The sequence below is a fragment of the Peromyscus maniculatus genome, chromosome 8, assembly GCF_049852395.1.
Source record: "Peromyscus maniculatus bairdii isolate BWxNUB_F1_BW_parent chromosome 8, HU_Pman_BW_mat_3.1, whole genome shotgun sequence".
NCBI classification, from domain to species: Eukaryota; Metazoa; Chordata; class Mammalia; order Rodentia; family Cricetidae; genus Peromyscus; species Peromyscus maniculatus.
In genome coordinates, this window is record NC_134859.1 from 93,100,787 (window position 1) to 93,123,023 (window position 22,237).

Here is a 22,237-nt window from a genome sequence, read left to right on the forward strand (position 1 = left end):
GTCTCTGTTCACCAAGTTGTCGAGTGTCTCTAAGGTGGACACTGAGAGCACTTGAGGGAGCTGTTGGCCCAAGACAGACAGCTCTAGAACCTCAGTGAAGACTGCCCATGTGTGGAGTTAAAGGGCCTTATTCTTCAGTAGCAGCTGTACAGGAACAGCTTGTTTGGAGTGAGTTTGACTGATTAACTCATGGCTTCACTGTGTTTTCTGGAACTGACCATGAACTCCTGAACTCTAGTAATCCTTTTGCCTTAGCCTCCCAAGCCTGGCTTAGTCAGCACAGCCTGCATGCCACAGTCACCTTAAAGTAGAGAAGGTTCTGGAAGGAACCACATGCCAGGTCTGAAAACTGTTTGCTTCATTAACAATTAGGATTTTTTTTCTTTTTTCTGGTTTTTAGAGACAGAGTTTCTCTGTGTAGCTTTGGTGCCTGTCCTGGATCTTGCTCTGTAGACCAAACTGGTCTTGAACTCACAGAGATCCACCTGCCTCTGCCTCCCGAGTGCTCAAATTAAAGACATGCGCCACCACCACCCAGCTTCTAGAAATTCTTTTTTAAAAAAAGAAAATAGTAACAAAAAAAAAAAAAAAAAAAACTTTGCCGGGCGGTGGTGGCGCACGCCTTTAATCCCAGCACTCGGGAGGCAGAGCCAGGTGGATCTCTGTGAGTTCGAGGCCAGCCTGGACTACCAAGTGAGTCCCAGGAAAGGCGCAAAGCTACACAGAGAAACCCTGTCTCGAAAAACCAAAAAAAAAAAAAAAAAAAAAAAAAAAAAAAAGAAAATAGTTGGCAAGACCCCAACTTATAAAGGATTCCTGGAGTATTGAAAGAATAAAACAAGGTAGAGTTGGGGCGGGGTGGGGGGAGTAATTCTTCAAAGAATTTTCCTAGATAAAAAGCCACTCAGTGAAGCAATGAGCAGCGGATACCTTCATGAGTTCTCAGAAGTTCCTTGTTACTTCGTCCCTTGCTAGCTGCCTTTTGGTAACTCTGCGGGTAGGTTCTTCCCTGTGCTGGTGTATGAAGGAGCTATACTTCTCCATTGGACCAGGAAAAGTCAGGCAGGATCCGGTAGAGGGGAGTGGAGCAGGACAGCTTAAAAGTCAAGCCGCAGGAGCATGGAGGCCCTGATGACTGAGTCATTGTGTTCCCTGGAAAGCCCAGGGTTAAAGGACCAAAAGAGTCTGTTCTCTCATCTGGGCTGGATCCACCCAGAGACTGAACTAGGGACTTGACACTCCTGTGACACACAGCAGCCAGACCCAGAGCAAAGCCTCCCTCTGTGGACCCTTATTTACTTAAAAGTATTTAAGCACATGGCTGAAAACATCACAGGCTACTCCATCCAACACCGGGCTAGTCAGAGGGGGAGGTAAAAAGTACTGCCCCAGTCTCCAAACTTGTTGTTTCTGCCTTTCCCGGTGGCTCTTTAAAAATAGTTCTTACTGAGAATTTCGTACATGTGGATTTAGATCATATTCACCCCTCAGTCCCTCTTGACTCCTCCCAGACCTCGCCCATGTCTCCTTCCTAACTTCATGGTTTTTTAACCCACTGTGTTTAGTTAGTGCTACAAGTATGTACTGGGTGTAAGGCTATCTATTGGAGCAAGAGTAGCCTAGCAAGGGCCACATCCCCAAAGGAAACTGTCCTTCCCACGGAAGCCATCAGCTGCCAATAGTGCCTCCACTAGAGGACTGGGCCTCATCAGCCCCTCCATCCATGCTTGCATTTTTGGCTGGCTTGATCTTGTGCAGGTCATGTGCATAGTTATAATTGCTATAAGTTAGTGTGCATTGACCCTCTCGTGTCCAAAAGACACTTTTAGGAACAGTCCTTGGCACTTAAGATCTTTTTGCACCTCCCTCCTTCATAATGATCCCTGAGCCTTGGGGAGAAGGATGGGATATTACTCTCTGCACTTGGACCATTCTCTATATAACTGCCATCTGCTGCAAAAAGAAGCTTCACTGGTGAGAGCTGAGAGCTGCCCAAGTATTTAGAAAGCAAGTTGATATTATGTCCACTTAGCAAAAGAATAGTTTATTCTCCTTTAGAGCCAATAACCAGCCACAGGCTCTTGGACCAGTCAGACCAGGCATGACTGTCTGTGGAGCAGGCCTTAAATTCAGTCAGAAAGCAGTTGGTTGCCCCGAGAATAGTCATGCCACTAATATACCAGTAGACAGCTTTCCAGACTGGTCATTGTTGCAGTTGGCAAAGGTTCACAATGAGTGGTTTAAAAGCCAGGGTCAGAGAAAATTCTGTATTCTTTACACAAGCCTATAACAGATGACCTTGCTTTCTCCCAAGTGCATGTGCCAGAGTGGATCCTGAGGGTTGAGGCTTCTCAAGGTCACAGAGGCAAAGGCAGAGCTCAGAACTGACCTGCCCTGCTGCTGCTTTCTCAAAGGGTGGCCAAGGAGAAAGTCAGCAGAAGGACACTGAAGAAGCCAAGTCTGCACTGGGTCCGAATGCAGACCTTGCTACAGGTGGCCAGAGTTCAAGAAGGTTGACTTTGCGACTTAGGACCCCAAAGCCAGCTAGAGTGAGCTCTGGCTCTCATCTAACTTGAGATCGGTATAGGAGTCAGAGCCATGGTGCAGCCTTGGCCGCCAGTGTCTGGGATCACTTGGAAATTCATAACGCCAGGCGATGGTGGCACACGCCTTTAATCCCAGCACTCGGGAGGCAGAGGCAGGCGGATCTTTGTGAGTTCGAGGCCAGTCTGGTCTACAGAGCGAGATCCAGGAAAGGCTCTAAAACTACACAGAGAAACCCTGCCTCGAAAAACCAAGAGAGAGAGAGAGAGAGAGAGAGAGAGAGAGAGAGAGAGAGAGAGAGAAAGAAAGAAAGAAAGAAAGAAAGAAAGAAAGAAAGAAAGAAAGAAAGAAAGAAAGAAAGAAAGAAAGAAAGAAAGAAAGAAGGAAAGAAAGAAAGTTCCTAACAAGCACAGGATTCAGGGGTAACCCAGACCCAGAAGTAAGATGAGCGAGACCTAGTACTCACCATCAGGATCCCTCTGCCTTCTCCCACTGTGTTTGGCAGTGACGGTGTGTGCATGCACTGAGCCACGTGCTTAGATACCTTTAATTAAGTGAAAGTCTACAAGGAAGCCTTGGTTAAAAGCAAAGGTTCTCAACCTGTGGGTCATGACCCCTTGGTGGGTCAGATGATTTGCATAGAGGTCACCTAAGATCATTGGAAAACACAGATAATTTACATTACGATTCATAACTAGCAACATTACAGTTATGAAATAGCAATGAAAGTAACTTTATGGTTGGGGGTCACCACAACATGAGGAACTGTATGAAAGGGTCACAGCATCAGGAAGGTCGCGAGTCCTGGTTTAGAGGAAGGACCTGGATTCTGGCCCCTACACACTGGCAAAACCAGCAACAGAGGGTAAAGCTGAACAAAGTCTGGGGAACCCCTTACTTATGAGAGGATCTGCTGTAAGCTCCCTTTAAATAGTGAGCTCTGGGCCAGGCGGTGGTGGCTCACACCTTTGATGCCAGCACCCCCGGAGGCAGAGGCAGGCGGATCTCTGAGTCCTAGGCTAGCATGATCTATAGAGTGAGTTCCAGGACAGCCAGGGCTACACACAGAAATGCTGTCTTGTAAAACAAAATAAAAAAAAAAATAAGAAATAGCGAGCCCTCCAGTGAGGTATTTTTAGCTTTGTTTATGTCATTGAGGGTGTTTTTGCTTATTTTGTTTGTCCCAATACAGAACCCAGGGCCTTGCCTATGCTAGGCAAGTACTCTACCACCCCCAGTGCTGTTATTTTAAGATGGGCCCTGCCCTTGCAGTCCAGGCTGGCCTCAAGATACTCCTGCTGCCATGTGCTGTGATTACAGGCATGTACCACCATGCATAGAGAGGCACGGTGAGACCCACCCAAATTTACCATAAGCATAGCTCCTGTATGAGTCACATAAATCAACCTAACGTAGACTCTCAGCTCATTCTTAAAAGCTTCACTCTTCTTAAGGATCAGAAAGAGATGTGGAAAGGATCAAATAGATGCTGGACTTGGGCATGAACCTTCCCAGGCCCAGGCAGGGAAAAAACAAGGAAGGCCCTGAAAGGACCTCGAAGTTGGCCTAAGACACCCCAGACCAAGTTCTCAGCACAAAGAAGACTTTTTTGCCCCAGAGGGACAGAGGGCAGGGACAAGAGACAAAGACAGGAGACAGAGGAAGAGGGAGAAGGGGACGGGAACAGGGGGGGGAAAAGGGTGCTTGCCCTGGAGGGACAAAGGATTGCCTTTGGATAGAGAGGAGACAGATACCGTGCAAGTAAATTGATGGCTGAAACTGCGAGGAGACAGCTCAGCCCTAGAGGGCGAGGTGTCCCGGACACCTCAGGGCTACTCAGAACAAGAGCTCTGCCCTGAAGGTGTCCCGGACACCTGGAGCTGTTTAGCACAGCTCTGATGGCTGAGACTGCAAAGAAACAGCCCAGCCTTGGAAAGGAAGGTTTTCTGACTTCTCGGGAGAGTCAGGCCTGGAACTGCTTCAGCAAGGAAGGGTATCCTGACTCTCCGGGAAAGTCAGGGTATCCTGACTCTTCGGGAAGGCCAGGATATACCTGGTATGATGGTATGATGGGGGATGGTTTCCCCGCGGGACACAGCAATCCTGCTCCTCTCCTGGAGAGCCACAATCTCTGGCTCAGTGTTACCAGCTCTCTCTCACTCAGGCCACTATGGGATGTCTTAGTAAGGTTCTTCTGTTCAGCTCCCCCTTGCTCAGTCCACTATGGGACGTCCTAGCAAGGTTCTTCTGTTCAGCTGTCAATGAAGGTTTTCACCCAATACTCTTTTGAGAAAGAGGTTTATTTGGGAAGGAGGAGTCCAAGAGAGTAGCTGCCTCTACCAGGGTGGAGAGAACAGCTCACTCCTGCTCTGTGCTTGGTTGATTTCACAAGTCAGTTGGACAGGAGCAGAGATGGCTCTGATCTGAGCTAAACTGTGTTTCTCTCACTGCTTTATCTGAGACATCCTTTCCTAATTCTGGGCTCCAGGTTCAGGGTGGGTTTCTCTAGCCAGCCCCTTTTCCCTACATATGGCCCACGAGCAAATGGCGGTTTATAAAGGTACAGGGGAAACCCTGTGTTAGGATGAGTTGGTTTGTTTTGACCGAGCATGTTAATTAGATGAGCCAAAAGGGGGTTTTTGATTGCTGGACTTCAATGCTTTGATGGCTGGACTTTAGTGGTTAGCCTCAGGAGGAAGATGTGACCAAATATGGAAATAGACCTTGGTGCCAGCTTTAGGAATGGAATCTACAGTTTAACAAGGAAGAGGGAATGGGGGAGAAAGGTAAGACAAAAAATGGGGGCACCATGTTTGCCATGCCCAGGCCTGCTAGAGCCCTTCAGGATCCCCTCCACTGGGGCCAAACCTCACCACCACAGAGACATGTCAGTCCTGTGCTGAGGACCTGTCAGTCACTTTATCTGCTGTACCCACCCTGGGGACAATTTCTCTCATCCCTAGTAGAACTAATGTCATGAATCTGACAGCTTAGAGCTTTAGACCCTTTTCTTGCCTCAGCAAATGAGAACAGAAGGCAAGTGGTCTGCTGTAGACATTTATTGATTCATCTGTTGCACCAACAACACTCTGTACGTCACAGGAGACAGGCCACAGGCAAACAGAAGAAACCGCACACATCTGCTAGAGGCCTTCTTTGGTCCTTAGTCATGCATCACACACTTTGGCAAAAAGACAAGTTTACAGGCTCTCGAAGTTGTAATTTTCTGTGTAGTCTGGCAAGGGAGATTCACCATGGCACTCAGTGCTCTGCCTAAGGACCAGTCTCCCACATGTAAACATTTGACTGTACGAGTGTGCCGGCTGATGAAAGAATTGACAAGATCCCTATCCTTGCAGCAGATGCCGTCCACCCGGGAGGGAAGCCTCATCATCCCTGCAACTGGAGAGATGGAGAGATGGCCAGGGTGATGGGCAGCCCCAGGGGGAGGGGCTCACCCCAGCTGGGGAAAGAGACATCACCCGAAGCACAGTTCTTAGAAATCTGACAGAAGACCGGCCTGTTGACCTAAAGAAATTGTCAGGTTCAGAAACTGCTCGTTTCCCGTTAAGTTAAGCGTGTCTGTCACAAACCGTGAGGCTCCTGGAGAGGAGAGAGAGAGAGCCTTTGCCAAGCCCAAGAAGCATGAGATCAATGCTCTAATCACATTATTTCTAGACTCAAGCCAAACAGTGACTCAGCTAACACCACAACAGGCAGTAGGGGTTGAAGCTGCGTGCCACACCACAGGAGACAAATCCCATTCCTCCACTCCAGTCCTATTGTCCCGAGAACATGGACCCGGCCAGGTGTGGGAGGACAGTCATCCTCCCAGCCGGCTTCAGCCAAGCCAGGGCACCCCAGCAGGCCCCTGGAGAGCAAGACAAACAGCAGGCTGAGGCCTGGCTTCCTTCTGCAGGCCAGCCTGGGCAGGCTCAGCCCCTGTTGGAGGGAGGATCCGCCAGGGCAGCTGGAGGTCAGGAGGCCCCTCACGGCCAGCAGCCTGCCCTCGTCCACCAGGGCGGGTACAAACCTGCGTTCTGAGCACCCAGGCCCTTCCCTGAAAAGCCTATTTAAGGCTCAGGGATTAGAGAACAGAAAGGTCCGCGACTGTGGCCAAGCCACATGGCAGGGCTCCTTCGGGACATGCTCAGCCCTTCTGGGGGACCTTATTCTGAACACCAGCATACTTTACACATAATATCACTTGCTCTACTGCCAAGGACACGTGCTTCCCGAGCTGCTGGGACTCCTGGGTTGAATACACAAGCAACAGTCTTGGCCTCCCATGCCAGTTCCCCAGGCCCAGCCCCAGCCATCTGCTGCCTCGAGGGTGGAGCTCCCCTAAGGATCAAGACCAGGCTTGACCCCCGGGACCCCTGACTAAGCTTTCTGCATGTGAAAGGGCAACAGCGGATACAGGCAGGGCCTACACAGGGCTCACAGGATGCATCAAAAGCCACAAGCGAGAAAGGGAAAGCAGAGGACAACCCCAAAACATGGAACCCCACTAAACTAACATTGCTGCCCTGCACTCCTGGACCTAAAGACTCAGGTTCTGCAGGGAGGAACAGAAAGACATCTGGGAACCCACAGAACCGGGAGGACCACCCCAGGCCGTCACTGGGGACTGGGGCTGTCTCCCTCCGTCAGCGTCTTGAAGTCCATGGAGAGGGCTTGCTCTTCAGCCTGGGAAGGCCGCTTCCAGTCGGCTTGAGCCAAGATGTAGAGCACAACTACCCCAAAACAGACCAGCAGCAGGCCCAGCACGTTGGCCAGGATCCCCTCAGGTTCAAACGTGCTGTACTTGGTCCTGTAGGGTATGGTGAAGGGAGAAGCCACCAAGGGTCCCAGTTAGGACAAATGCAGCCCAGGCCTTAAAAATACCTCAGGTTTCTCAGGGGCAGCCCTTCCACCCTCCCAGAGAGAAAAGCCAGCTCACAAGAGGCTCCCAGTGAAGCAGAGGGCACTTGGGACCCTTCCTCCTCAGGACACTTACCCGAGTTTGAAGAGCAGGGCCTCCTTCAGGCCCAGGAGAGCTGTGCCCACAGAAAGGAGGAATATGGCGGCCCCGAAGAAGATGTGCTGGGGCCGATAACGGCTCCGCAGAGAGAACGAAGCTCCGGGGAACAGGAAGAAGCTGAAACCCATGAGCCACTAAAAGAAGAGAGGACTCCACTGAGCCCTGAGCTGGCTATGACCCACCAGGAGGCCACTAAAGCCCCTGCATCCCTCACGTGCCCGCAGTGGAGCGTGGAACACTTAGAGGGAAGCTGGCTTGCTCTCCAGTACTGGAAGCCTTTTGCCTTGAGGCCTTGGACCTCCAACAGCAGCTCATCACCCCGTGGATTTGGGAACCTGAGGCATGTGACTCAACACTTGTACAGTCAGTGGGCAGGGCAAAGGGTCTGGGGCGCCCAAAGGGTCTGGGGCGCCCTGTCCTCTACAGCCCTGGGTGTATACCCAGTTCAGGCTCTGAAAACAACATCCAACTCTATTAACCTGCTCCTTCTTCTCTGGACATGGCACCCTGGAAGAATGGGCCCTCTATGGCGTATCTGAGCCTCGATGGAGCTAGACTCACCTGTACCAGGTACAGAATAAAGACTGTGATCCCACACCAGCCGTGCAGGCTGTACAGGTCAGCGTAGCCCTTCTTCTTGTGGTAGTCGAACACGGCCACCAAGCCTGGAGCAGAGACAGGGGCCATCTGAGGACAGGGCTGAACATGGAAAAGGGAGAGGAAGGGAAACCCAGGGCAAACTGCTAGCCAGAACTTCTGGGCTTTGGTCCATCCCGATGATGGCCAGGATCCAGTGCCGCTGCCTGGGATGCCTGGGAGGAGGAGAGTGGGACAAGGCCAAGAAGCCTGGGGTAGGGACTGTATATCCTGCAGCAGCGGTGGAGGAAGAAAGGCTGTGTCCAAGAACTCACCCACCAGGGCGATGATGAGAGCAGCGACATGGAGCAGTCCATGCAGGATCTTGGTCGTGCGTTTGGCTTCTTTTCTGAAGACACGGTACACCAGCAGAGCTTGTGGGAAGTGAGAGAACGTTTTAAGTGTGTAGGCCTGTACTGGACACACAGGGAAGCCTGGCTGGCTACACAGAGATCTGTACCAAGAGCCTGTCAAGGTCCGACAGTCCCAGAAAGAAACTGGAGGAGAGAACAGGACTGCACAGGGACCTCGCACCCATCCTGGTTTGGGTCAAGGTTGCCCCTGAGTCTTTCTGGCCCGTGCACACTCAAGGACCAGGAAAGGATGCTATGCCACACTTCCTGCCACCATCAGAGGCAGCAAAGGCAGGACTCTGCCCTGAGTACCCACTCAGGGCAACTGCTAGGCCTGGGAGCCGCTGGGCCTTGCAAGGTGTCCTGTAACTCATTGATTTGGGGGTTCAGGGTTTATCGTGCAGTCAGACTGAGGTGCTGGCCAGACCTCGTGTACCTATTAGCAAAGAGCGCGACTCAGGAGCCTTTCTGGATAGATAATCACTGCTCTTCTCAGGCAGACTCCCAGCGTCCAAGGCGAAATGTGATCCTGCCTAGTCCCCACTGCTACTGAGGGAGGACAGGCCCCTGGATGCCTCTAGGACCTGCTGCTGGGAGGTGGCTGCCGGTTCCTCCCACCCCAATCCAGCTCCCTGCAGGCAGTACTCAGGCCAAGCACCTGCTGGCTCTTATCCCAAGGACCGGCACTCCAGCTCAGCCACATCCCCATTCAACAATGCACGCGTACACACGTGTCTACCTTTCCCAACTTCCAGCTGCCCCTGAAGACAGTATAGCTCACAACCCAGGCTGGCTCTGCTCCAGATGGCAGCGGTGGCCCCTGAGCTGCCCCCTGCTGAAGGCAGACGCAGAACCAATGAAGCCTGCTGGAGAGCAGCTGCGGCCCTCCAACCACGGGCTCCCCGGATTAGCCCCGGGACTCACCATCTCCTTGCAGGAAGATCATGCCTATGACCATGCAGAGGGGGTGCACGTTAAACTGCAGAGAGCCTTCCCAGGCAATGCCACCTCGGTAGAGACCCAGCCACGCACCAGTCACAGCCACCACGGTGAGGCCCAGCAGCTGGGAGAAGGCCACGTAGTACGGCAACGCAGCAGGCACGGAGGAGGCACCGTGCTCCATGTCGAGACCCCAGCTGCAGGAGAGACAGAGCTCTAGGGAGCCTCCCACAACCTTCAGAAGGTACGAGCTGCGGATGACGACAACGATGATGACGGCAGCTGCCCCCTGCTCCACCCCGGGTCTAAGCTGTGCACACTCGCCCTCCCACCTCCAAGACCCCTGTCAACATCCTGGGGCAGAGTCCCCAAATCCTAGGAACACCTCAGCAGGAGGCCAGGCCTTCCCACAGAGAAAACCTGACCTGGGCTCCGCATACAAAGGGGGGCACAAGTTTAAAAGCACCCCGAGTTCTGGTGACAGCATGGACCCCATCCCTGCCTTGTCATTGCATTTTTCCCGAGGCCCTGGGTTTTCTGGGGTGGGACTGACGGACACACCAGAGACACAGCAGATGCCCTCAAGCTGCCGGGCGCCTGGCACTCCTTTCTCCAGATGGGTGGGAAGGTCCTTCCCGGGTGGGAAGTGGAAGCCTTGCTCTGTCACTCATTTGTAAGCCTCAACCCCTGATCCTAAGAGCCAGGGCACCCCAGAGAGGGTCCCCTTGTTCTGTGTAGCTGTGCCAGAGCACAGGCCAGCCTGGGAGCCCCACCCCCACCCCGAGTCTGACCCTTCCAGCTCCTGCCCACACCAAGGGTGAGAGAGGTTGCTGTCCTCCCTCAGGTGAGGTTTCCAGAACCAGAGGCCCCAGCAATGTGGCCTCACGTGCAGAACTCATGTGTTCCCATTCACCCTACTGAACTGCCCATGATCTATGCAGGAGGACAGAGTCCTATGTCACTATCTAAGGAGGCACCGCCTGGACCAGAAGACCCTTGAGAGGCTCTGTGCATGCAGGCCAACCCCAGGCCAGCTCTCAACCCTGCCCCTGAATCTTCTCCTGCCCCCACCATGTTCCATGAGAAGAAAGGGTGGAGGGGAGCAAGCTGGCTCTGGCCTCGGTTCCCTTTGCCTCAGGGCTGGCAGTGGCCGAGTACACAAAGGTCCTCCTCTGGCTGGACAAGACTACCTACCACCCATGCCCACCCCCAAGCGGGACATCAGAGCTCCCGCTTACGCTTACAGCCCCACCCAGCAGCAGTGGGTACCAGAAGGTGCGTGGCAGCAGCCAACAGAAGCTGTAGCAGCAGGTTCCCCAACACCAGCGGCGCTGGTGTTCTGGCTGGGCCGGGCTGGGTCTGCCCGCTCCTCCAGTGGGTCAGCTCCAGCTCCAACTCCAGTTCTCCGACAGCAACTCCTGCACTTGAAAAGAAGAACGAGGCAGTTAATAAGACACTGTGAGAGACCAAAGCCAGTCACCAGCATCCCCACATGCATTTGTGAGAAACACACACATTTTTCATAGAAATAGGCACATGACATCTTCTAACCCATCTTACTGTAGTGACACACATCTTTTCATGCAGGTGAACATACTTCTGCCTCATCGGTTCAACAACGCCACCGCACTGTCCTTATCTCTGTCTCTGGCTGAGCCCCTAACCCCTGCTGACTGAACTTACAGGGGGGCTGGCTCTTGGCTTTCATGGGATAGGCACCACTCAGAGACTTGTGTGAAGCAGGCTGGCCTCTTCCTCAAATTCTTGACATGTTCTTCCAAGTCATGCCTGCTGTGTGGCAATTCTTTCTGAAGCCCCAGCCAGGAGTAAACCCCTATTTCTGGAACTCTTGCTGCTATTCCTGTCTGTCCCCACACATGTGACTGCAAAATCTTAGGCCAATTCTGTCTTCCCTCAGATTCCCACCTCACTGACACATCAGCCTCATCCAGGATCAGTGTCCTCTCTCATCACAACCACGCCCTCTCAAGCCCCCAGATAGCCATGGGCTGCCCTCCTCCTGCCCAGGGGGTCCATTGAAGGCTACACAGCTCAGGGGCTCCCAGATCTCAGTCATCACTTTCCTCTCAGCCAGCTCCGCTGTCCTATCCACTCATGACACAAGCCTCTCCGTTTTCAGTCTGCCTGACACACTGGAACATGCCTCCCTTCCTAAGTCATATCGCCCTGGCCAGCCAGAGGAATGCCTGCTGCTGCCACATGATCCTAACGTGTCCTTCTGCAGCCCCACTGTGTTCCCGCCAGGTCCACACGGAGGCATCAGCTCCCCTGGGTTAGCAATACAACCTGCTGTTGGTAGCCTTCTCCTGGTGAGACCCGACTTCCTGCTCTGCTCCATGCGGCTACACTGCCCTGGAGACTCACTCCAGGGCAATGGCATCTTGCTCACTACCTTGTCCCCAAGTGCAGCTCCAGCCCCGCCTCAGTCCTCAAGGCTCCCCAAAACTTCCTTACCCTCTTGGGCTCTGCTCTAGATTTAATCCCACGACGCTCTCTGCTGATGTGCCCGGCTCCTTGAGGACAAGATGGTCCCTCACTGCACCCTCCTCCAAGACTCCTCAGGTACCCAACAGAGAACGCTGTCCCCTGCCGTCCTTTGTCCTGCCTCCTCTCCAGGTCACTCCTCCCTTATTAGATTCAGCTCCCCAGAGCCCGGAGCACAGCGGAATCTGATTAGCTCCCAGCGAGGAAGAGCAGCAGGAGCAGGTGACCTGCCACAGCTTCCTCACGCTCCATACAATACAAAGGGCAGATCTGGGCTGCAGCATCAGGCCCTGCCTGCTTCTTCTGCCCGAGTCAGTCTCCTCCCGAAAGGGGCAGAGACCCTAGAGAAGGTGTCTTCACAAGGTAACGGGTGGGAGGGTGGCTTTACCATCCCGCACTGGAAATGGCGTCCTGAATTCCCTGTGAAGCGAGCCCCCAGTGCTGCCGGCACACCCAACCTTAGGGTGAAGTGAACCTGTATGCATCAGGAGGGCGGGACCGACAGCCTGGGAGCCTCGTGCTCTGCGCCAGGCGCTTCTACCCTCTCTATTTACCCCTCAACAGTACTGTTAGCATACCAAGTGCCACCCCAGTGTAACAGACAGGAAAGTAGGGCTCAAAGACAGTGGAGGTCACGCTCAAAGTCACCACCAGCAAACAGCTGTTCCGCTCACCACTGCTCCTTAGATGCTGGTAGATGTTGGGATTCCCCAGCAAAGACTTGGGCCCTGCCAAGACAAGGAGTAGCAGATGCTACACGAAGGGCCATAGAGAGCTGGGATGTGGCTCAATGACAGCGCACAGACTGGGCCTACTCAGGGCCCTGGATTCGATCCCCAGCACTGCCCAAGACAGGATGCGGAGGTTGGGGGGGGGGGAGTATTAAAAACTCAAGGCAACCCTGCATGGCCCTTCCCATCAGACTAGGAAAAGGGCGCCATCCTTTGACAAAGGGGACACTCTCCTGGGTCTCCTCCCCGGTGGTCGAAGTCTCCCACCAGCACTGAACTTTCTAATGCTCAGTAGTAACGAGGGTGACACTGTCACTTTCCAAACACTTAGCCACTCAAGGCTCTGGTGGCCCCTGTTGAATAAGGGAGGCTCCCTGGTCCCTGCTCACCACTCACTGTCACGGCACCAAACCCGGGTACTGCCCGCAGCTCCCCGGGAGAAAATGGGTGTGAGCAGGAGAAAGGGGGTTTCAGGGGGGTGAGTGAGCAGCGGGGTCTCAATTTTAATTTACTCTTGGGTAGGACACCCAGCCAAGCGGTCCTGAGAGCAAGAAGGCCAGCCTGAGGAGAAAGTGAGGCAGACTGGCCTCCAGAAACATGGCTGCTTTGGATGCGAGGGTGAGGTTGTCAGAGGCCTGAGAGGGCCGTCGCTCGCTCGCTCGCTCGCCAAGCGGGACCACTCCATTCGGGCAGGCTCGGCTTGCTTGAAGGAGGCTTGCTGTACGTGCAAAATCAGGAGCTACAGAAAAGATAAAGCAGCAGCAACCCCAGCACTCAGGGGCTACGGCAGGAGGATTCCAAGTGCCGGGCCAGCCTGGGCTACATAGGGAGACCCTGCTTCAAAAACGAAAATCGTTGTGTTGTCCTGTGCCTCCTGGACTCCTTCAGTAAAAATGTTCCCGGCTGCAGCTCAGTTCAGCACAGCTAACAGTTCTCTGTGCTTAGGGCAGATGCCCCAGGGCTCTGGACAGAGCTGCTCAGCCTGCGGCATCTGCAAGCTTGAAAGGGGCTGTAAGTTGTTCCCCTGTAAGCATGTACATTTGCATCATGGTGCCCGGTCACCCCAACGGTGAGGAGACCCTACTCTTCCCTCCTGATGTGGATGCCGCTCACTCTTGGCTGTCCTCGCCTGTGCTCCCAGGGCGGAACCGTAGACCATGGCTCCGCAGCCTGGAATGGCCACTCTTGACCCCAGGTTTCTTCAGCTCCCACAGACCTGTGTTCTCTCTGCCTTCCCCTCCTCCTTTCTTTTTCTTCCTCTCAAGACAGGGTCTCACAATGTAATCTAAGCTGGCTTCTAACTTGACATCCCCCTGCCTCAGCTTCCTAACTACAACATCCCACTTGGTTCACACTAGAGTCTTGCAAGGCACAGGGGCTCATGCGGCCCCTTACATGGCTACTCTCCTTCCTTTCTGAGAGTTCAGGGTGGGGTGACAGATCTCTGGGCCGTGACAGTCAAGCAGATACATCCCAATCTCTACACATCACCTGCAGACTGGCTCCCACGTAATGCAATCACACAGGGACACCGTTACCCGCAGGGCTTAGCCTGTGCTGAACATCACGCTCCCTCTCCAGGCCCAGTGTGTTTTATTAAAAGGCAACCATGGCTAACCTCATTACTGGTACCAGACACTGCACATGCTGTACAGCCCAGGAGGCGCAGGCAGAGCAGAGGGGAGCTGGGCAATAGGAAACCTGGCTTGGCCACTACCCTCCCTATCAGCTGCAGGCTTTAATTGAGTTTTCAAAGATTACAGTGGGGGCAGGGACTGGAGCCTTTCCTGATGGATGAGCCCCTAAAACGTGGTGGGACGAAAGGCAGAAAGGAGCTGAGCTGTTGCAGGGGGCACCCCAGATGCTCCAGGCAGAAAGTGGTCCTTGAGTCTGCGCCAGAACTCACAGCGGTTAAAAACAAAGGGGTTATTTCATTTCACAAGGGAAAAGGTGAACTTTAAGGGTCGAAATGGTTTCATTTTTAATCCAATGTATATGCTGTCTTTATAGCAATGTAATCTGAAAATGTCATTATTTACTGTTATGGTGAATGGGCCCCCTGCATGCCAAAGCACCTAACATCTATCTCAGAGTTACAGTGCAGCCTGGGTCACAAAGACATCCAAGATTCAAAGTGTGCCCACTGGTAACTGCCGTGTGTACCATCAGGAAGGCCGTGTCCCTTCTCCGAGCTGGCCTCCTCAGCTGTAAGGAGGAGGGGCATGCAGACCTGTATTACTGGACAGAAGGAAAGTGAAATGGGAAAAATATGCCCAAATGCTTCGTACGGTACCTGCCACCTGGTGAGCGCTCAGCCAAACAGCAGTTGAATAAAAATGCTATCACCTGTGGGTCATAGTGGTGGCAACCGACACATGGGGATAGTACCCCAAAGAGCCAGAGGGTCCGGACAGCGCAAACCCCTGGCCTAAGGCCACCACCAACCCATGCCCCTATGGAACAGAAGCGTCTAGAGTATGGAAGAATGTCAAACAGTGACGTTGAATCAGGATCTCCCTCTGTAGCCCGGGCTGGCTTTAAACTTGCAGTCTGCCTGCATCAGCCTCCTAAACGCTAGGATTACAGCCACTTGACACCACACAGGACCCAGATGGTAGTTTTAATCTCTGAAATTTTATACTCCCACTTGTATTCTAATTCATTATCAGCTAATTCAAAAATGGAGAGTGGACCCTGGCACGGTGGCCTTTAATCCCAGCACTCAGATCTCTGTGAGTTCAAGAAGCCTGGGCTCTGCCCACCCGGGGACAGCGGCAGGGCAGGGCATCTGTGGGCGATTCCACTTCTGGTTCCAGGAGCTCCTCCTACAAGGGGTGGGATTGGAGCGCTCCAGTATTTTCCCCCTGGATCGGAGTGCCGGGAGCAATCAAGGTATTTAAGGGAGGTGCTGTGCATTGCTTTGTTTTGCTATGAAAACAGCAGGGCAGAATCCAAGAGATGGAACTTTTCTTAAAGAGTTTTTAAAAACTCTCAAGATTGCCAAGACAGAATGGCAACCAAAAGGGAAGCCAGAGTCCACAAAGACCCTTCAGTGACTTGTGGTGGAGCACGGGAAAGAGGGTAGGGGTAAGAGAAGTGACCGGAAAGGGGAGGTGGCCAGGCCACCACTCGGAGATGTCAAAGGTGACAGCAGATCCCTTCCTCCGAGAAGTTCAGCACCTGCGTCAGCTCCAAGGCCAAAGCATGAAGCCTGGCTACCTGCCAGTCTAGGAACTCTTAATCCCACCCGAGGACGGCGGGATGCGGAAGAAAGGATCTACCTGGCCCGCACCTGAGCGCAGGAACCAGGCGCGGGGACAGTGGAGGGTTCGGCTAAGAACGGTCGTGGCAGACGCAGATGGGTCCACTCCCACCCACTTTATTTTGACTATAGTCACAGGGTCCCCATTCTAACTCCCGCAGAGACGCGGCCCGCGGTCCCCAGGCCGCCTTTCCCGGTTCCCAGCAGCAGGAACTCCCACGTCAGGCCGCCGCCTCGCGGGGCCACTGCAGGGGACAGGCGGGGAGGCGCCCGGGCCGGGGCGGGCAGGTGCGCGCGGGAGAGCGGCTCGAAGCCCCGCGTCGCCTGGCCGCGGTCCCCGCCGCCCCTCCGCGTGGACCTCGGCGCCCTGTCGCCTACCTCGTCCCGCCGCCGCCAGGCCTGCGCGCGTCCCCGTGCCGCGCCGCGCCCCGGCCGCTCTGCCGGTTCCGCGGGCCTCGGCGCGACGGCGTCGCCATGGTGACGGGGCGGCGGCGGGGCGGCGGTAGCGCGCGCGGGGAGGCGACGGTCACCTGCGCCGGAAGTACCGCCAGGCGCCGGCACACCGACCCGCACTCGCGACCCGGGTTCCGGCAGCTTGGGAGCCGGCTCGGGACCAGCGTGGGGAGGAGAGGGTTGGCGGTGCGGGTTCGGCGCCCCGGTTCCCGGTCTCTAGCCTCTAGCTCTCTTCCGAGCTCGGGCAGCCGCTAGGTGTCAGGCCCCGCCTGGGCCCAAGCTCAGCTCCGGGAACCCCGGGGTCGCCTCTCCCAGCCCCCGTGGGCGGAGATGGCACTTTGCACTTTACTGGAAGGCTGAGAATAACCCTGTCCTTCCCGCCTCTGCACACCCGCCACGCAGACACTGTTGTTGATAGTTTGCCTCCCTCTTTTTCCACTCCAGGACGGACGGACGGACACACACACACACACACACACACACACACACACACGGAGGGGAGAGACGCCAATCTAAGGATAGATACGGTTCTTCCAACTTCTCATTTAAGGCCTAGACCTGTTGCCAAGGTCTGTACTTAAGGAGGTTGCCAAGGCCGAGGCTAGGAGCTTGGGCCGCGGATCCTGGCCCCCTATGCAGGAAGTGCTATGGGTAGATAAGAGCCCAGCTCAGACTTCCTACAAGCTGGGAACAAAAGGTTCTTTCCTGTTGGATGCCTGGCCAGACTCACCATGGGTCCAAGAATGGGGGAGCAATGGGGTATTTTCCCGTGAGGCAAAGCATCTTTGACTGTGGGACTGACCTCCCTCACCTGCCCTCCCCCAAGGAAGGCAGTCCTTGGAGCTCCTCAGCACACTGGGAGCTTCCCACGGGCCGAAGCCAGAATTGGGTGGGGGCCTTCTAGAGGGGGAACCCTCATAAGTGAGCATGCTGTCTAGTGTATGGTTGAGATAGCGCCAAGGGCCGGAATTGCGCTAAGGTAGCTTTAATCTGGAGGAAGCTAATGGACATGTTATGGTAAGCAGCAGCTTCCTTGGTGTGCTTATAAACTAAAGATGGAGCTGAGCCATTTCTCATTGTTTGGTGGGTATATTGGGGCTTCTGGGAGGAAAAGGAGGGACAGATTTGGCAGGATGGGATCTTGTTCAAGTGCTGAGTTCCCTGGCTACAGAGCAAGGGCTTTCAGTGTCTCCCAAAGCCTGGGGAGACGCCTGCTGGGGACTCAGGGGACCCTACGGGTTCTTGTCCCCAATAGTCCTGTAGTAGGGCTCTAGAAGGGGGGGGGGACACATACACACACACACACAGTGTCCTCAGGGCCTGCCAAAAGTGAGATGTAATATTAAGAGAGGGAGAGACCTCTGCCCCAGCTTATAGAGACTCAGCTGTAAGGGTCCATGTACCCCACTTTAAAGAATGGGGGAGCACATCACAGTGCTTTCAAACACTGAATTTCAGCCTGGCCCAGATGCCCAAGTTCCCAGCTCAGAACGGGGACCTCCGAACCACCTTTCCCCCTGTCCTGGTGCAGGAATCCCTGCCTCCAAAGCCCGAGCAATGTGCTTGTAGTGAGCAGAGGAACAGTCCCCCACTTCCCTTTCTCCGGCCACCGTCACATGTGGTCCAGGCTTGGAAGCTGAAGATGTTTGTCTACAGAAATCCTCCCTTGGCATCGGCTGCTCTGCGGACCTCGTGGTTTCTCACACACACACAGTGTTGATTTCTCCTTGGAATGGTCTTTCCTGGATCATCCCTAAACTCATTCCTTCTCGTCCCCAAGCTCACTGCTTCCGAAGGCATTTCCTGACCACCAGTGTGGCAGTATGGGAGGGGCTAGAGATTCGACTCCCCCAGACTCGGTGTGTTAGGGACAGCTCGGGGCTCCGAGCAAATGCTTTAAGGAGCAGAAAGAGCACCAGACACAGCGGATCCTGGTCTCATAACCAGGGTGCCAGAGAGGAGACCCACTCCCACCTGATTGATGGATTTTGCCTCCCCTGCCCCCCTGGGGTTACCTGGCTCAGAAAGCTGAGGGGAAAGTCAGGATTCCCAGTTAAATTTCTATTTTAAGAATTTAGCATGAATATATCCTAATCGTTCCTCGAATGTAACCAGGTCTCCTGTTTTTATTTTAAAGATAGTTGTTAATTTTTTGGTCGTTTCTCCAGGAAGTCCAATGTAGGCCTAGCTCCCAAGTGTTCCTGGGAGTCCCTAGAATCCAGAGGAATGTCAAGAGGGATGCGAAAATCCACATGCCTGAGCCAAACAAATTTGTCTCCGCTCTGAAAACTGGGCCCTGCCCTGCAATGTCCCCTGGCCAGCTCTCAGCCCAGACAGCAACATTCTCAGGCTCCGTCTACACCATCCTCAGACTCAGGCAGCAGCATCCTCAGGCCCTTGGGAACTGTGTATGCTATGTGATGGCGACTGTGATAAAGTTAAAAATAGAACCATGAATCACTCTGGAAGAAAAGTTTATCTTCCAGATGCATGGGCACTGGAGGTGACCAAGAAGTCCTAGAGACCCAGGAACGGTCAGAGCATCCATTGGAAAAAGTGCCATGGAGCTGGGCACTAGCCACGGTGAAGACAGTGAGTTACCTCGGGAACACGAAGGGGACACTAAGGGGCCGGGGACATCAAAGACTGAGTGGTTACCCCACCCCTGGTTGATCCCAAGGCGGGTTCATCTGAGAAAATAAGACTCAGACAAGCAGGAGGCCTGTAGCTACTGAACCCAGATGTGGAGAAGCAGTGAGGTATGACAGTCAGATTGACTTTCCCTCTGCTAGACCCTGAGGGAACAGGACACCAGCTGGCTAGGGAACCAGCCTTGTGCAGGCAGTGGTCTCCTTAAAGGCTAGGGGTCTTGATGAGGTTCATGTTCTCTGCCAGTTCAAGAACTCAAAAGCAGGGGAAAATCTCGAACCTGCAAACAGGAGCAGACAGAGAGCCTCAGCAGTTGAAGAAAAGCATTTATTGGAGGTGAGGACAGAGGACACACATGCACACAGCAACCACTCAGAGAAAAAGACCTTCAAGCAGAGGGGTACTCTGGAAGCCAGAAAACCCAGTCTCCCTCCAGGGCTGAGAAGAGTCTGCCTCCCCTAAGTTAGGATTGGTCAGTCAGAAGACAGACGAGTTGCTGATTGGCCACAACTGTTGTATAAACATGTCCTCACCCAGCCTTGAACTTGCTGAGCCGGTCCATCAGCAGGCGGCCTGCTGGTAGGAGAAGAAGCCCACAAGCCTTTGTTTGAAGCTGCCAGGCTTTTGTCTCAGGTCCAGGGTGAGGAAGAAGCCGGCCATCTTGGAAGTTCACCAACTTTATTACCGAGCCATGGCCCTTCTCCCTGTCTGTCTGCCCACCAGGGAGTCCGTCTACGCCTTGTCCTTCAGTGTGGCAGCACTGGGGACCACGCTTTTAGGTGTCATTTTCTTCATGGTTCCCCTCCCTCCTTTTCCCGGTTCTCTTCCTCCTTCCCTCTCTTCCTCCTTCCTTCTAAGATGGGTTTACTGGACATGTGCTGTGTGCCAGGCATTGTTCTAGGCCCTGGAGAGACTGTACTAATGAAGACAGACAAGGACCTTGCTTTCATGTAACTCCAATGAAGTGGAAAAGTGAACTAACAAATTCCACACACAGACACGTTCATGTGCAGGTGGATAGATGTCTACACACCAACCTAATCGTATGAGGCTTAGGTGTCATGCTTCAACACAGCAAACATTATGAAAAGGTAATAAAGCAGGCAACAGGCAGAGAGCAAAGAGCAGAGGCAGCCAGCGCTGAGCCAGTGCTGAGATGACTGTCTGAGGGCACAGGAGGGCCATGAGGACCTGGGGAAGGGAATTCCAGGGAAGAGCTGAGGAGGGACAAAGGCCCCGAAGCAGGAATGGATAAGTACATCTGCCCTGCCCTCTGCCTCTGCTTGCTGTGAAATAATCCTTTTGTACATTGTGAAGAAGTATTGCTCTCATTATTAATTAAAAGCTGATTGGCCGATGGCTAGGCAGGGTTTTCAGGGCAGAGAGAATTTGGGGAAAGAAGAAGGGCAGTGTGCAGGCAGACATGGTGCTGGAGCTGAGAGTCTACATCTTGCAGACAACAGGAAGTCAACTGACTGTCACACTGATGGAAACTTGAGCAAAAGAGACCTCAAAGCCCGCCCCCACAGTGACACACTTCCTCCAACAAGGCCGCACCTCCTAATAGTGCCACTCCCTTTCAGGACCATTTTCTTTCAAACCACCACATTCTACACCCTGGCCCCCAAAGGCTTATAGCCAAATCATAATGCAAAAAAAAAAAAAAAAAAAAAAAAAAAATGCATTCAGTCCAACTTCAAAAGTCCCCGTAGTCTGTAACAGTCTTAAACTTGTTTCAAAGTCCAAAGTCTCTTCTGAGATACATGGCAATCTCTTAACTGCAATCCTCTGTAAAAATCAAAATAAAAAAACAGATAATATAATATATTCCAACATATAATAGCACAGAATATACATTACCATTCCAAAATGCAGGGAAGGGAGGAAATACTGGACAAAAGCAAGACCAAAAACCAGCTGGGCAAACTCTGAAGTCTACATCTTTATGTCTGATGTCAAAGCGCTCTTCAGATCTCCAACTCCTTTCAGCTCTGTTGACTGCAGCACACTTCTTTCTCTTGGGCTGGCTCCACTCCCTGTTGGCAGCTCTTCTCGGCAGATATCCCATGGCTCTGGCATCTCCAACATCTTGGGTTCTCCAAAGCAATCCAGGCTTCAACTTCACAGCTTCACGCAATGGCCTCCCTATCAGGAACACCCCTGATACATGCCTGGCGATAACACGAATTGCTAAACAGTCTTATTTAAAAAAAAAAAAAAAAAAAAAAACAGAGCCAGATATTGGAGTGAAAGTTGAGAGATCAGAGGAATAGAACAAGCCAGCCACAAGTTCTTACTGCTAGGAAATCCTCAGCCCAAGAGAGAGCTACTTCCTATAAATTCACGCCTATATACCTTTCTGTGCCCTGCCATCTTACTTCCTGTCTGTCTGTACAGACCTCCAGACCTTTATGGTTAACTAGTGCTGGGATTAAAGGCATGTGCCACCACCCCTGACTCTGTTCCCATTGTGGCCTTGAACTCACAGAGATCTGGATGAATCTCTGCCTCCTGAATGCTAGGCTTGTGCTACCATTGCCTGACATCTCTAGACAAGCTTAATTTGTTAGAGCACAAATAAAATATCACCACACCTGGCCTCAGTGACTTTCTTTAGGCATGGAGGCAAATTTCATAACCTGTTTCTTCTGTCCTTAACTCTAAAGCCAAAACCATGTGCCTGAAGCTGCCAAGTTCTGCTGCTTGCTGGGGCTGGAACATGGCTCCCTCATTCAATTACATCTTCACCAGCTTTCTGTCCTTCACTGCCTAAGTTTTACTGTCCTGAAACTTGTTCTGTAGACAAGGCTGGCCTCGAATTCAGAGATCTGCCAGCCTCTGCCTTCTCAGTGCTGGGATTAAAGGTGTGCCCCACCATACCTGGCTCTAAGTTTTTCTTTAGTTCCTTTTCACACGTTGGAAATTTAGCTGGGTGGGATCTTGCCCTGAGGTCACTACTCCCTCTATTCCAGTTCTTAATCTGCTTATCTCCTTGAACATAGAATTTAGCTCCATTCCACTTCCTGGTGCTCTTTTTCTCCTCAAAATTTTGGAATTAATACAAAACTCTTCACTTTAACCTCAGGCAGACTCTTCAGACAAGAGCAAATGTGGCCATTTTCTTCTCCAAAATATCACAAGA

At 53.0% G+C, this 22,237-nt stretch overlaps 1 protein-coding gene across 4 annotated transcripts; it reads right to left on the reverse strand.

The window, feature by feature from the left end:
- Positions 1–5,588: 5,588 nt before the first annotated feature.
- Positions 5,589–16,489, reverse strand: Cyb561 (cytochrome b561). 4 transcript variants are annotated; one of them, XM_076543547.1, is made up of 7 exons: positions 16,372–16,489; positions 10,765–10,918; positions 9,481–9,692; positions 8,479–8,577; positions 8,129–8,232; positions 7,544–7,701; positions 5,589–7,357 (listed from the first exon to the last, which is right to left on the reverse strand). In XM_076543547.1, the coding sequence occupies exons 3-7, from the start codon at positions 9,677–9,679 to the stop codon at positions 7,165–7,167; spliced, it is 753 nt and encodes a 250-aa protein (XP_076399662.1). In that variant the 5' UTR covers positions 9,680–9,692; positions 10,765–10,918; positions 16,372–16,489; the 3' UTR covers positions 5,589–7,164. The 4 variants fall into 4 exon arrangements, with proteins under 4 accessions (XP_076399662.1, XP_076399663.1, XP_006970581.1 ...); XM_076543548.1 differs by having other exon boundaries at positions 10,765–10,913; positions 16,372–16,470; XM_006970519.4 differs by lacking the exon at positions 16,372–16,489 and adding an exon at positions 11,971–12,728 and having other exon boundaries at positions 10,765–10,913.
- Between the last annotated feature and the right edge of the window lie 5,748 nt (positions 16,490–22,237).